This window comes from Crassostrea angulata, chromosome 10 (genome assembly GCF_025612915.1).
Source record: "Crassostrea angulata isolate pt1a10 chromosome 10, ASM2561291v2, whole genome shotgun sequence".
Classification (NCBI taxonomy): domain Eukaryota; kingdom Metazoa; phylum Mollusca; class Bivalvia; order Ostreida; family Ostreidae; genus Magallana; species Magallana angulata.
The window spans coordinates 22,501,023-22,515,145 of record NC_069120.1 but is presented as its reverse complement, the minus strand read 5'-3'; the positions used below and the strand labels follow the sequence as shown (position 1 = coordinate 22,515,145).

Sequence of the window (14,123 nt, the reverse complement as noted above, 5' to 3'; positions counted from 1 at the left end):
AAAAAACAATTTTAACTAATTCAATATCTTCATGAATACTATTTTCAACAAAAGAAAGATACATTTGATTGAAACTTACACCAATTCAACACATTTGTAAAAAATGACATTTTCGAGCTTTGTTTACAAAACAAAGAATTATAAACTCTGGATCTTGCTTATAACTTGATATTCGACTTTCAAATTTTGACATAGAATTGTAAACTTCTATATTTATCAGTATAAACATTGAAAATGGAAAAATAAAATTTGAAAATTTTTAAGTCAATCGTGTCCAAGTCCCTTTAAGGTAAGGCCATCAATGCAAAAGTTATCTTTGAGTAACAGGCGTATATGGATTGGTAAATAAGCGTACGAGGGTTGTCCCAAAATAATGTAGACAGGACACATAATTTATAATCTGATCACTGCAATTTCATTAGACTTCTATCTCTCGTTGAAATGGTTATATTCGCTCGGCAAGCCTCGCGAATATATAATACACCATTTCAACTCGTTGGATAAAGCAAATATAAAATCACACAATATAGATATCCTCTATATATTGCATTATTTAAAATTGAAAATTGAAAATAATTTTTATAAAGACAATACTAGATGGTCAATTAATAATGCCATTTAAATATAGCGATTGTGCTCTCTCTCTCTCTCTCTCTCTCTCTCTGTGGATAAAGTCAGTTGAAAGCCTTGTACATAGACCTGCATCTGTCGGCCTAATCTTCTTCTCTTTTCTTCACACAAAAATTCAAGTCTGATCCTATTAAAGCTTGTGGTGAGATGTAAAGCACTGTTATAGCTCGATATCAGTTACAATCTCTTAAACAACTTTTTATAATTAAACGCTCGTCTTTGGTATTTCGTTTTAAACATGTTTTGCTGTAATTTTTGAACGCCCGGTTTCGCCTGTTTCATTTGTCAAAATAGTCATAGTAGCCAAGATGAGTTTTATTTTTTAAATTGTAAAAACGCCAACGTTTGCCAGTAAGAAAAAAGCTATGTACCGACGTCCCAAGTACAACTTAACTAAAAGTTAATTCACGACATGCCGATCTCGATGGAAATTTCAAGGATCCTCATTTGTCATGATTTGACCAAGCAGTGATTAGAATGTAAGGTATCTCTTTCTGATAATTATTAAAAATGTCTGTAAGTGGCTTGTGGAACCAAGTGTACGAGTCGGTGAAAGCTGTCACCCAGCCTGTGAAGGTGGAGGCCGTAGATGTGCCCCAAGCTTCGTCTAAGATGAGCGAGGTTACATCTCTTCTTCTAAGGCTGGCCCTGTCTGCGGGTCTTTCTCTTGTCCTCGGCAAAATTCTGCTGGATATGATGGATCCGACAAGAAAAGAAAAGAAATCGGCTGAAAAAAGGGTAAACTCAAATGACGATACATGCATGTATTTTGTATATATTTATTGCGTCATGCCAGCTGGGGTCATCCGTTATCATCTGGTCACAGTGATCCTCTATGTGTGTGTTGTTGTAGTGGTATTTTAGACATGTATATGCAATTATAAACTATTAAATCTTTAAACAAGGCACAAGTTCAGGTAACATTACACCACCCACTCCCAAGTAATTGTATTGAAACTACCATGAAAAATGTCTGCTCAATGCCATTGTGACTGTCAGTCCAATGTCAGAGCATGGCACTAGACCATGGGACCAGAGTTCGAATCATGGTCAAGTTTGTCCTCTTTTATTTCACCAATGATTCTATCCTGTTACACAAGAATCACCAGTTAATGGGCTTCAGTCACATTTTGTTTTTATACTTTGTCCCAAGTTTCTGCTTCCACCACTTTTTGTGTATTATCTCGTAATTTTATTAAAAATGACGACCCCATTTTCAGGAAAGTAATATAGTATTTTTATATTGAGTATAATAATGTATATGTGTAAAAATCAGAACAATGTAAATTCTTTCATTTGTGTTATCATTATACATATACATTACATATACAAACTGCACGGCCAAGTTTGATGTTTAGTTATATCGGCGATTTAATGACGTCATAGTCTTTAGTTTACTTTAGAATGATATGCTGCATTCACAGTCTGGCAAGAGAATACAATTGCAAATCCATCAGAAAATTGCTTGTAGATAAAAGATCTCAAACTAATTTGATGTTTTTCCTGTTTCCTCCATCATTTGTTTTGTTTCTATCAGGGTTTTACCCATTCGACACAGAATTTTATGATGGCGTGCTGTTCTATGGGGTCAGCCGACATTGCTTTTCCTGGTGTTTTTTAAGACATGTTCTTGCTGTAATTTCTTTTTAAAATCCTCTGTGCATTTAAAAACAGCTTCAAATGACATACGAAAATGAAGTACACACTACATCACAATTGAAGATTACTATATCTGGACATGCTTCATAAAAAATGTAAATATTGATATCTGAATTTTAATCATCATTACAAAGTTTGGGCAGATTTTACACTTGGCCATGCATATTCTCCTTGACCTTTTAATACAGTCAAATTTTAGTTGAATGTTATGGAAAACCTTCAGAACCGCCCTTGTTAGATTTGGAATTTTATTTTAACAAATATTTTGATCGGTACACAGTATGTATATGTAAACCTGTTTAAAGTGACAAAAACGCGATTGTCCTGGAAGTTTTTGGACAGCCCTCATATCCGCTTGTAGTGCCAGAGTTTTATATAACAATGAATTGACTCAATTAATTTGTAAATTTATCTGCCTGAATTAAAGAGATAATTTTTTATGTTACAGGCTAAGGAACTGATGAAAAGGATAGGGGTGTCTGGAGTGAAGGTAACTATAGTTGTAAAAAATACCCTTGTCACTTAAAAGTAACCATCTATGATTAAGAATGCCTTTTTCAATTACAAAATAAGAATTTTAAAAAGAATTGTGGCTATTCCAGTTGACAGATTATGAGCTGTGTTTTGCTGCTGATCTGATTGAGCCAGCAAGGTTAGATGTGTCATGGGATGACATTGGCGGTATGGAGGATGTAATCAGATCGATCAAAGAAACTGTCATATTTCCTTTCAAAAGGAGAGATTTGTTTCAAAATTCTTATTTGCTTCAACCTCCTAAAGGTCAGTACCAGTATATCTTTTTTATACCCCCGCTCTGAAGGACAGGGGGTATACTATTTTACCCTTGTGTGTCTGTCTGTCCGTCCGTAACAAAAATTTCTGTCACATTTATCTCAGCAACTATTTATCGCAGATGCTTGAAATTTTAACACAGTGTTTGTTAACGCATGCCATATCCTGGGATATATTTTTGTACCAATCGGACGTCAACTTCCTGTTAAATGACGACTTTGTTTATTTTTAGCAAAAATTTTCGCAGATGCTCTAAATTTTTACACAGTATTTGTATAGGTATGCTATATTGTGGGATGTATTTTTGTACCAATCGGACGTCAACTTCCTGTTTAATGAGTACTTTTGTTTATTTTAAGCAAAAATTTTCTAATAAATTTCCGTCAAAGATTTCTCAGCAACTATTTATCGCAGATGCTTGAAATTTTAACACACTATTTGTTTTGGCATGCCATATTGTGGGATATATTTTTGTATCAATCGGACGTCAACTTCCTGTTAAATAATGACTTTGTTTATTTTTAGCCAAAATTTTCAAACAAACTTTCGTCCAAGATTTCTCAGCAGCTATTTATTGCAGATGCTTGAAATTTTTACACAGTGTTTGTTAAGGGATGCCATATTGTGGGAAATATTTTTGTACCAATCGTACGTCAACTTCCTGTTAAATGAGTACTTTGATTATTTTAGCCAAAATTATCAAACAAATTATCCTCAAAGATTTCTCAGCAGCTATTCATCGCAGATGCTTGAAATTTTAACACACTATTTGTTTAGGCATGCCATATTGTGGGATATATTTCTGTACCAATCGGATGCCAGCTTTCTGTTAAATGTCGACTTCGCTTATTTTGCATATTCATATCAGAGCTGGGGTATCACTAGTGAGCATTGGCTCACAGATATCTTGTTGATTCAGAATTAATTTTTTAAGTAGTGCTATTTTTATTTTACCAACATAATGTATTTTATTCAGAGATTTATCTTGTATTTTTCAATTCTTTATCTTCAACAGGCTTGTTGTTACATGGTCCACCAGGATGTGGCAAAACAATGGTAGCTAAAGCAATTGCTAAAGATGCAGGTAAAAAATATTGAAAAATCGCGAAAATCTTAGTACCAAGGAACATTTTATGTTTCAAGGGTATACTTCATTGCAATACATTATTGACTACTGTAAATTTTTTATTTTACCAGAGTACCTAATTCTGCAATTCCACTGTTTTGTAACAAAATCATGAGAATAATATATCGCCAGCACCAATTTTTTGTTGTAATTTCATCATAGTTTAAAACTACTGTATCTGAAAATTAATAGCAAGATTTTAAAATCTCCGAGGGTTGCTTCTTACAATTTTATGCAGATATTAATTCCTTGCATTCTTATGACAGTATTCATCATGTTTGAAAATGAAACAAATATTACAATTTCTCTGTTTTCAATACAGGAGCCAGATTTATCAATTTCAAGATTTCTTCCATGGTTGATAAATGGTATGGGGAATCCCAGAAGAGAGCAGAGGCAGTGTTCACTTTGGTCAGTAACTCAGTTTGTAGTACTAGTAATCTGATTGTGGTCAGGATAGGGTTGGGGTTAATGTCCTTATAGAGAATGAAATTAATATATATGATTAGAACATTCAAAGAAAAAAAACTGCATATTTCAAAATATATTGAACTTTTTAGCTTGTGGGCTATCATTAATAGATGATATTTTGCTGTAAGTTTGATGTTTGCTAAACTTATCATACAGAAGTTTTGAGATCCTGTTTTAATATTTTTAATAAAGATATTTAATATCTTTTTGTTTACAGGCTATAAAACTACAGCCAGCCATTATATTCATAGATGAAATAGGTATGAGGGTTTTTTTTTATCTCAAGACATTCATAAACTTTTAGTATGTTTTGGTAAATGAGATATATTTTTCTCAGTTATTGGACATTGTATTCATAAATCTTTGATCAGTTTGACAACTCGTGGGGAAGAGGTTATTGCTCCTCCTTTATTGTGACCTGTCTTCCATTACAAAAGTTATAGAATCTTCTTCTTAGCAATGGTTAAAGTTTTAAAGGATAGTAAAATGTTATGTGTTATTACAAGGTTTTGGATCATGGCTCTCTTGCTTCGCCTCAGTTCATGTTTCCTGACGTACCCATTGACTGCTAACAACAGATTTACAATTAGTTTCACTGGTAACATTTGTAGATTCCTTTTTACGGTCCAGAAGTTCTCAGGACCACGAAGCTACAGCAATGATTAAGGCTCAGTTCATGAGTATGTGGGATGGGATCATCACGGACCCCAACTGTCGCATCATGATCGTGGCAGCCACAAACCGTCCCAGTGACATAGATCCAGCCATTCTTAGAAGATTACCGTGCCAATTTATCATCAAGAAACCAGTAAAAAACTAATGTTTAACTAATGATATTTGTATTTTGATATTTCATAAATTTTTCATAGATGGAAATTGAATAAGTTTTTATGTGCTCATTTTTTTTTTGAACTTGGGTTTTGCATGTGACCAGGATTTATGTACATTGTAATATATGGAAACTTTTTGTATCATTTGTAGGAAAAGCTCCAAAGGATAAACATATTAAATCTTGTGTTAGGTTTTGAAGATACAGAGGTATGTATAAAAAATGTTTTAAAAAATTAATTCAACATTGAAAAAGGTCCTTAAATGGATCAAATGATGACTTCAAAAGATAGCATCCTTTATCGGCAAAACTTTCATTTTTCATATAGCATCCTTTGAAACTTTTATTAAGTATTTCTTTGTTGTTTGCTCAACAAATAATTGTTAGTTCTATACCCATGCAAATTTTTTTTGTAGAATTTAGATTATGAGAAATTAGGCGAACAAACAGCAGGAATGACAGGAAGTGACTTAAAGGAGGTGTGTCGGGTTGCCTCGACCAATAGGATCAGAGAACTCTTACAAGGCAAACACTCTGATGATTTATAGTGAGTCCACATTTTTTAATGTGTTTTATATCCCAATGTATAGGTGTACAGATTTTCAATATTGAAAATAGATTGAATTTATTGTAATCCATCAATATTATAAATTCTTGCCCCCATTGTGTATTCTAGTAAGAAAAGCTCACCTTTTAATAAACTTCTTCTATAAACCCTTAAGTACATATTTTCTGATTTTTACATGCATTTATTTTTTAAAAATTTTGTTTCAGTGAAATGAAAATAGATAAACTAAGACCTGTAACAATGAAGGATATGGAAATAGCCATAGACAAAGTGTCAAATTCTAAGTCCGAGTTGTTAACCCGATTTACAGGAATTCAGGTGGACTGATCAGTGTACTGTTATTTATTAGATAATAAATATTCTCCATAAGGAGTCCAACAGTAGAATATTCTCATGTGATTTAATGATACAAGATTTTGCTGTGAACCCAAACTAGACTACCATAATGGAAATATGACATTTGCATGAATGTAAATGGTTTTATTCAATAACTACAGCTAAAGGCATTAATTGTATTTAGGTAATGAAAGATTCCTTGAATGTTTTTAAACTTTCTTTTTGTGTTTTCATTGTTTTGTGAAGTTATTGATTATTTCAATACTCTTCTGTGATTAAAAATGTGACTTTTTTACAAGATAGGAATTACAATTTATTGACTGCGTTGATGTTTGGGTAAATTTTGAGGTCCCTTACTGTAATGGGGTTGGTCACTCAAATGATACAACTCTCCATTGTGAGTTGTTGATTTTAATTGATTTAATGAAGAATGTAAAATGCAAGTTCATGCAAATTTCAGATGCATTGTCAAAATGCTTGGTCTCTCTTTTATTCATTATTCCAACAAATTAACTGAATGCATTTTAATTTCATTTCATTTTCAATCGGGAATTTATTTTTCTTTCTGTATTCAGTGCTCATGTGTGGATCATGGATTTTTTTTTGGGGGGGGGGGGGGGTGTTTGCAGGGGGTGGTGTTCCAAGGCCTATTATCAGTAATTTTTTCATGTGATTTTAATAAATTTCAAATTTTATGGGGAGGGTTTTGGACACTTCGAATTCCCCTCCGCCAGATCCGCACATATGCGCTTGCAGGCTTTCAAGTTGTAAATATTAATTGACAATATTAAACAGCTTTGATATTTTTTCTGCAAGATTGGGTTTTATGTACTTGTCCAGCATGTAAAAAAATACCCACGAAATTTAACTTCAATAATTGTGTTAATGAAGTAAAAAATGGTTTTAATTTTCTTTTAAACGTTTGATCTGTAGAAATATGAATAATTTATTTAAAATATATTCCCGTATTTTTATGTATATACATGTAGTATGTACATAAAACGGAACACTTTTAAAAAGTAAGTTAAAATGATAATTAATAAATCATTCTCGTTTATATATTTTGTCTCTACTTTGTCGAGTTTGAAAATTGTTTAGAAACGTTATAAATGTTTATAATCTGTAAATGTATGTTACGTACGTGCGAGAAAAGTTTTCTTTATTTATTTTCAGCCGTATACCACTTGTAAATCGTTAGATTAATCCTTCCATTTGAACGCCGGGTTCTTCTACAGAATAGGGTTATCAGGACTGCAGTAAGGGCTATGCTAGCAATTGGGTACTACAGTGTAGATATCTAATCCTTACCTTGCCATTAAATGCATTAATAGAGCAAATATATGTCGAGTGCAGTATGGAGAAGATGTTGTAAACTAATGTCTGCCAAATAAAATGAATAACATAACTCAGTCGATGTCAAATGGTATCTATGACCATCGCAAACATTCTCGGTCGGTGCGTTCCTCAAAAATATTTTTTACATCGGGCACCTGTATGAGTTATAGTAGAGGAGTAGATAATTTAATTTTTAAATATTTTTAACGCCAGGCGCCGCCACGTTCCTCGTAAAGCTGTACATGTGTAACTGTTATGATTCGTCCATGTAATGGAACTTTTGACCAAAATATATCTTACATCTAAATACATGTCTTTATTTATTATAGAATTATATATCCCATTTTATAAAGTGAAAGTAACCAAGTGTAGCATGGGTTTTTCTCTGGTTACGTGTACGGATATAGTATCAATTGCATTTAAATAAATATAGACGCGTAAATTTTCATTCAGAAATTCTTTAGAATAGAAATACTCAATGAAACGTGTCCGTAAATATTAATTAATTACTGATGAAACAAGAACGTGCGATAAGTGTATAGAATTTCCGTGCCCACATCTGTTTTATGTTGGCAGACAGACTTGGTAGGGAGTCTGGCCAGGGCTCAGTGGTTTATATCTCCCCCGAATGTTAATGACAACAACACTGCGTTCTCTGTGTACGTTTTTTATGTATATAGCTGCATGGTTTACACCTTTTATCTATTACAAGACAATGCGCCCTAAATCTAGATAGCATGTACAATGGAGGGAAAAAGCTGCAGTCACAGATAAATAGATAACAAACATAAAACCATTAAATATTGATAATCCACACATGTTATCACAGATTAAAAATCGGGTAAGACGCAAACCGGTAAAACAGTCGATTAATACTGGAGGAAATCGCATTATCGTAAATCTTGAAAGACAACAGGGTTCGCAATATTAAAATCTGCTAAAGTATCTGTTACGTCAATCCCGAAAATGGAGTCCTTCCTCGTTCGGGACTGCTATGTCGTTGATGATGAATTCGTCGTCAAAATGAACACACTGGGAGAGGATGACCGTGGCCTTGACAGTGATGTCCCCAAACAGCTCCTGGGACTGCCGCATCATGCGGTCCTTCAAGGCGCGTTTAGTTTCCTCAGCCTCCTCCTGCGAGATTGGGGTGGACATGAACGTATGCAGGTTTTTGCTCCCTTCCACATATTTCCACCTTATTGTGGAAAGCTGGTCGCGAGCCATCTGTCCTGCCCCCAAAGGAATGCCATTGACAAGTCGTGGAAGTCGCTTGTAACAGGAGTTGGGGATGTCGGCTTCACAGTACACGGTTTGGAATGAGATCTGTAGCAAATAACAATGCTTTTCGTCGTCTGATTTGCGCTGAGAATGCACCAGGCGTCCGGCATTTTTAGGGCTGATGGTAAATTGTGAAGACGACTTGTGGAAATGGTTGATCTGTTGATTTCGGTCCCTGGATAAATCCATCACTGAAAGTCTGTCCAGTCTATTAAAAGACAGTCCAAGTTCCGCAAGTGAAGCCACCTTAAGGCTGTTAGTTGAAGTCCTTCCAGTAAATGTTTAGAGGTTATATGCTATACCGTGCGTACGTGTTGCATTAACGACCAAAACAAAAACAATGCACGTACGTACGTAGCTTAAGGTGGTAGAACGCTTGGAGGAGGTGGGAAGGCGGCCGCTATAATTTCTTGCCGGGTCATGTACTAACGAACACAATCCAATCGCATTGATTATGGCACAGTTTGTCTGTTCGACTAACGGTCCGATTATTAAAGCGTGTCAGACCAACACATGCAAGCCTGTCTTTGTGTCCGCGCTAAGTTTCCAACTTTAAAGATCTCCTTTGAATGGAAATCCCTTCTACGTCAATGTACATATGTCATTTAACAAGATATACAGCCAAGTAATTCTTCCAATATCGAACCAAGTTCTTTTTTTCTTTGATTCAATTTGGAGACCCCCAGAAGATTGACGATACCAATGTTGACATTTGTACGGTGTGGGAATTTTAAAAATCTATTTTTATTTTGTGAAAAATTTTACTATAATAAATTCTTGCGGAAATTTAAAGCGTTTAAATTCTTGAAAAATTTTAAACTTGTTGCAGCCTGGTGCAATATTAACAAAACTTTTGATGTTTAAAATGTCAATGAACCGATAACAAAAGCTTGGCCTAATATTACAAAGCCTGCAGTTCATACAATACGTAAATACGCAAAAAAGTATTATTTCCTTCATGCAATATACAAATGGAAGGGAATACTCGAAGTTGAAAATTCAAGATTTTGATACATAATCATATATATACAGTCAATTTTGTCAATGATATAATATCAGTTTCAATAACTAGACGACAACAATGTATAAAACATGACGATTCTAGTATTTATTTAGTTTTAAAAAGAGCCAAATAGAAGTGTATGACTCGAAAGGTTTTCTTCTTTCATTGTACTGATTTAAAATATTCGATAGCTAATCTCGTTTATATTCCGATTTGAAAAATCCAAATTCTTATATGAATTTAAGTTCCATGAAATGTTGTTCCATGAAACGATACCATGCAGGATCATAACACTACTCTACTTTGCGTTAATTTTCATTTTCTCAACACACCGTGACTTAAAAGTAGTAAAAATGAGTGTTAAAATTTCACAAGGCATTCAAACTTAAAACCTCGAGATTTTGGTAATTTTTATCGATCTGCTCTGCAGTTATCTCGTTAATCAATACCTTGCTCAGTTTACTGCACAGTGCATGTCAGGATAAGGTCTGGACAAGCTCAGGCGGAAAACCCATTTTCAAAGTTACATAATGTGATAATATGACCCACATAATAAATCATGAGTTGGGACTAAATCATCATTATATTCTAAAGTTTGAATTAAATGTGCGTTGAGAAATTATTCCCTCTCAGAATCTTTCATCTGACAGACCCCCCCCCCCCCCCCAAAAAAAAAGGGGGAAAGGGGGGGGGGCTAAACTATTGCGGCGATGTAAAAATATACAAGTCTGTACCCCCACTTAGTTTCAATGACGCACCGACATTTTGTTTTGTGATAAAGCTTTTAAATACTTTGTTCATTTTTTATATCAACTTAGACCCTCCGATTCAAATCAAATGAAAACTATGTATAATTTACCTAATGAATAATTTAAACGTACGATTGAAGATTATCATTTGATTGCCTCTGTCACATTTTCAAACCTCTAAATGGCGGACGGATTGGGGTTTCATTTGGTTGTCTGGACCAATTTTGTCGGGTATTTATCGTTGGGTATTCATTTTTCCGTTGATGAGACCAAATTATCATTCTTTATGAGTGATGAAAGAAAATTAGGAAAAAGAGAACCGAAAGCGCGATTTGGTCGATGGAGAGACAGTGTATTACTGGTCGACAGCGTCGATTGTCGCCGACTCTCATATCATCGCTCAACGTCTTAGTAAACAGTGACTGAACGACGATCGATTGAATTGAAAAACTTCAACGCTGTTAGATAAAGGTCTTAGCTTTTATAAAATATTAATGAAACTGTTCCATGTTGACTTAATTTTTATGTTAGAAATTGAAGGGGGGGGGGGGGGGGGGTTGCCGGCCAAAATAAAAAATTCTGGTATTCCGACTATATGCTTAATTTCGATTCATCGACACTCAAAAGTTTGACTGAAATAAAAAAAAATTGAAATTTTATTCATCACAGTACAATACGACTTCTACATAGGTAATTAAACTTTTCATATGTTGTTTAGTCTTGTGGGCTTAAGAATCACATAATGTTAGTATATGGGAAAAAATCATTATTTCAAAAATATAATCAAAATATTAAAAGGAAATAAAAACAAAATGGAATGTTATTTTACATCCATTTATTTTGCTTGCTATTAATTCATATCCCTTGGCTCTTACTCTAAATTTTATTAAATGGAAATCTACAAAAAAAATTCTATCGTTTGACAATCCTGTGTCACGACTTGCCAACATCAGAACTGAGATCTGTGCTTTCCACTTGGTCCTTTACAGAAACATTTGATAACTGTTCTCTTGCCTCTCCATCATCTACAGATGCTGTACTATTATCATTTACTAAGTCACTACACTGGATGATATTAGATGCTGATGAATCCTCGGGCCCTGAATCTGATTCGTCACCGCTCACACCCCCACTGACACACCCATCAGATGTCTTTGTTTCTGTCTGTGAACTAGTCTCACCAGCGCCTTTAGCCTGAGCACCTTTCCTTTGAGGGAGAACAGCACAAAATGACTGTAACCAGTCCTTAGTTTCTGTGTATTTCAGAAGTATATCGAACACTGTTAAATAAATTTGCAAATTATTTAGATATAAATGCATATAATGGATCGATATCGGTATGTGACCAAATTTTTTTCAATTTGTTCTTACAGGTACTGTAACAACATATCAAACATAACTAATAAGATATTTCAAACATAAAAAGACCATTTAAATTCAACAACTCAAATACCATGGTTAATTGTGAGGACTTTTCTGGTTTTCATATCCAAGTACTCTGAGATGGGAAGCTGTGCATGACTCACACCTTTCTCTACAGCTAGTGCATGACAAAGGCCCTGTAAGGCCAAGTATATGATCAAACATACAAGTGTGAAAAACAGATAAATGCTCAGGCGTTCATAACATTTTCTTATAACTCTTATATTTACTCCTCCTTTTCAATATTAAGGGAAAGGGAGAAAACTCATACATATACTAACTTTGTGATGATTATGATCCACCAGTCCACCGATAATGTAGGCCTTTTCTGGCTCCAACTCTTGAAGTACATTATCAGATTCACTACTCAGATAGACAATGTCCTTCTTTTCAAATATGTCACAGTAATCCTTGTTTGTAAAATTCACCTGTATTTGTGACAAAATTCAATAAATGAGCAAATTTTTAAATTCTTGAACTACATAAAGTAATGCACTTGAATATGCATTTCTTGTTAATCTAATTAAAAAGTTGATGATATACTAATTGTTTCTTGCTTCTTCTTGTTAATTAATTGAGTGTTTAAACAGATCTAAATGGTGTAACAACTGATTTTATTTTGCTTGCATCTCTAAGAAAAAATTGGGTATATTGCCTTATAATAGTGATTTAACCATTTTAAGAGAGGTAGATTTTGACACAATAAGACAAAGTTAAAGCACACTGTTTGTAAACGATTGCATACATACATCCCAGTTCTGATAATCTCCAATACACTGTAGTCTAGATTCTGTTTGACCCTGTACTCCTGTGACAAAAAATTGCATGGGATTCTGTGACCGCCTATTGCTGGAGTAACAAAACTGAATCTGCTTCACCAGTTTCATAATATCCTGAAGAAGATTTATCATGTTTTTCACAATACTTATAAGACTTATTAATTAATCAACATTCAAGTTAACTTTTAATACAATATCGTTTTACTTTAATTTTCAAATTGAACAAAAATTGGAAAGTATATACCAGTAATTAAGAAAAACAAAATGTATATATATTTCAAGTTATTTTGTCTGACCTTTTCACCCATGTAACTGTCCAATGAGCAATCTATTACTACAGAAGTTTTACAGGAGGATTTTGCCATTGTATTACTTCGCAATTTTTTTCGAGTGGGTGCCATGGTATCTCCTCTCTCTAAGGCCTCTCTCCTTTTCTGTTTTTTCCTCTGTTTTTCTTTAGCTCTAAAATAAAGTACGTTTAGGGAATTTACATGCCTCTTCGGTGCTTTCTCCAGAAGAAATTTTAAAAATGTTAATTTTTTAATCAAATGATGCATATGGCCCACACACTGTCCATAAACACATGACACATATTCCATAATCTAAAACTTTTGGTTGAAATCGAGGAATCCCTCTTAATTGCATTCAATCACTGTTTTAGCTTTAGACAAATGAATTTATTTATTCTCAGATGATAACGTTAAGCTACCTCACTTCTGCTTTGATTGACAACCATTTTTCCTGCCGCTGTTGCCTTCTAAGTTGTTTCTTGGACATTGTTGCTGACATTTCTGGTTCTTGTGTTTCTTCCTTCGCAGACTGTGGATTGTCAGATACTTGTTCCATTCTAACGGGTTTACAAATGAACACCAATATAAATTTCTTACTCTTTCGTCATTTAAAGTTTCACCTGACAAGTATTATGGGGGCTGACATATTGGATCTCGTTCTCGGCAGGTGCGCGACTTCAGTGTGAATTCGTCTGCTATGGCCAGAAATGGTTTCGCTTTGGTGTCCGTAGTGGTAAGTTGTCTTCATGACAAAAAAAACACCTTTACTCTAGTATCAATTCTGTTTAATTTATCATGTATAATTTGATTTAATTGACATCAAGGATTTGTTATTAAATGTAATAAAAATGAC

General features: G+C 34.1%; 3 protein-coding genes across 3 annotated transcripts; 1 reads left to right on the top strand and 2 right to left on the bottom strand.

Annotated features, from left to right (window-relative positions):
- Positions 1-1,028: 1,028 nt before the first annotated feature.
- On the top strand, positions 1,029-6,711 carry LOC128167890 (outer mitochondrial transmembrane helix translocase-like). Its single transcript, XM_052833858.1, has 10 exons — positions 1,029-1,368; positions 2,738-2,779; positions 2,892-3,069; positions 4,097-4,165; positions 4,530-4,618; positions 4,896-4,938; positions 5,290-5,486; positions 5,660-5,716; positions 5,924-6,054; positions 6,282-6,711. The coding sequence occupies exons 1-10, from the start codon at positions 1,141-1,143 to the stop codon at positions 6,400-6,402; spliced, it is 1,155 nt and encodes a 384-aa protein (XP_052689818.1). The 5' UTR covers positions 1,029-1,140; the 3' UTR covers positions 6,403-6,711.
- Positions 6,712-8,397: 1,686 nt separating this feature from the next.
- On the bottom strand, positions 8,398-9,661 carry LOC128166394 (uncharacterized). Its single transcript, XM_052831522.1, has one exon. The coding sequence runs from the start codon at positions 9,214-9,216 to the stop codon at positions 8,701-8,703; it is 516 nt and encodes a 171-aa protein (XP_052687482.1). The 5' UTR covers positions 9,217-9,661; the 3' UTR covers positions 8,398-8,700.
- Positions 9,662-11,475: 1,814 nt separating this feature from the next.
- Positions 11,476-13,948, bottom strand: LOC128166446 (tRNA methyltransferase 10 homolog A-like). Its single transcript, XM_052831616.1, has 6 exons — positions 13,690-13,948; positions 13,277-13,442; positions 12,951-13,094; positions 12,483-12,629; positions 12,233-12,338; positions 11,476-12,059 (listed from the first exon to the last, which is right to left on the bottom strand). The coding sequence occupies exons 1-6, from the start codon at positions 13,824-13,826 to the stop codon at positions 11,713-11,715; spliced, it is 1,047 nt and encodes a 348-aa protein (XP_052687576.1). The 5' UTR covers positions 13,827-13,948; the 3' UTR covers positions 11,476-11,712.
- Positions 13,949-14,123: the final 175 nt, after the last annotated feature.

Excerpts from the sequence above, each read along its gene's own strand:
- LOC128167890 (XM_052833858.1), top strand. The coding sequence starts at position 1,141 with ATGTCTGTAAGTGGCTTGTGGAACCAAGTGTACGAGTCGGTGAAAGCT. Across the intron at positions 4,939-5,289 it reads TATATTCATAGATGAAATAG|ATTCCTTTTTACGGTCCAGA; the intron begins GTATGAGGGTTT and ends TAACATTTGTAG. Across the intron at positions 5,717-5,923 it reads TAGGTTTTGAAGATACAGAG|AATTTAGATTATGAGAAATT; the intron begins GTATGTATAAAA and ends TTTTTTTTGTAG.
- LOC128166394 (XM_052831522.1), bottom strand. The coding sequence starts at position 9,216 with ATGGATTTATCCAGGGACCGAAATCAACAGATCAACCATTTCCACAAG.
- LOC128166446 (XM_052831616.1), bottom strand. The coding sequence starts at position 13,826 with ATGGAACAAGTATCTGACAATCCACAGTCTGCGAAGGAAGAAACACAA. Across the intron at positions 13,443-13,689 it reads TCAATCAAAGCAGAAGTGAG|AGCTAAAGAAAAACAGAGGA; the intron begins GTAGCTTAACGT and ends ACTTTATTTTAG. Across the intron at positions 13,095-13,276 it reads ACAGTTACATGGGTGAAAAG|GATATTATGAAACTGGTGAA; the intron begins GTCAGACAAAAT and ends AATCTTCTTCAG.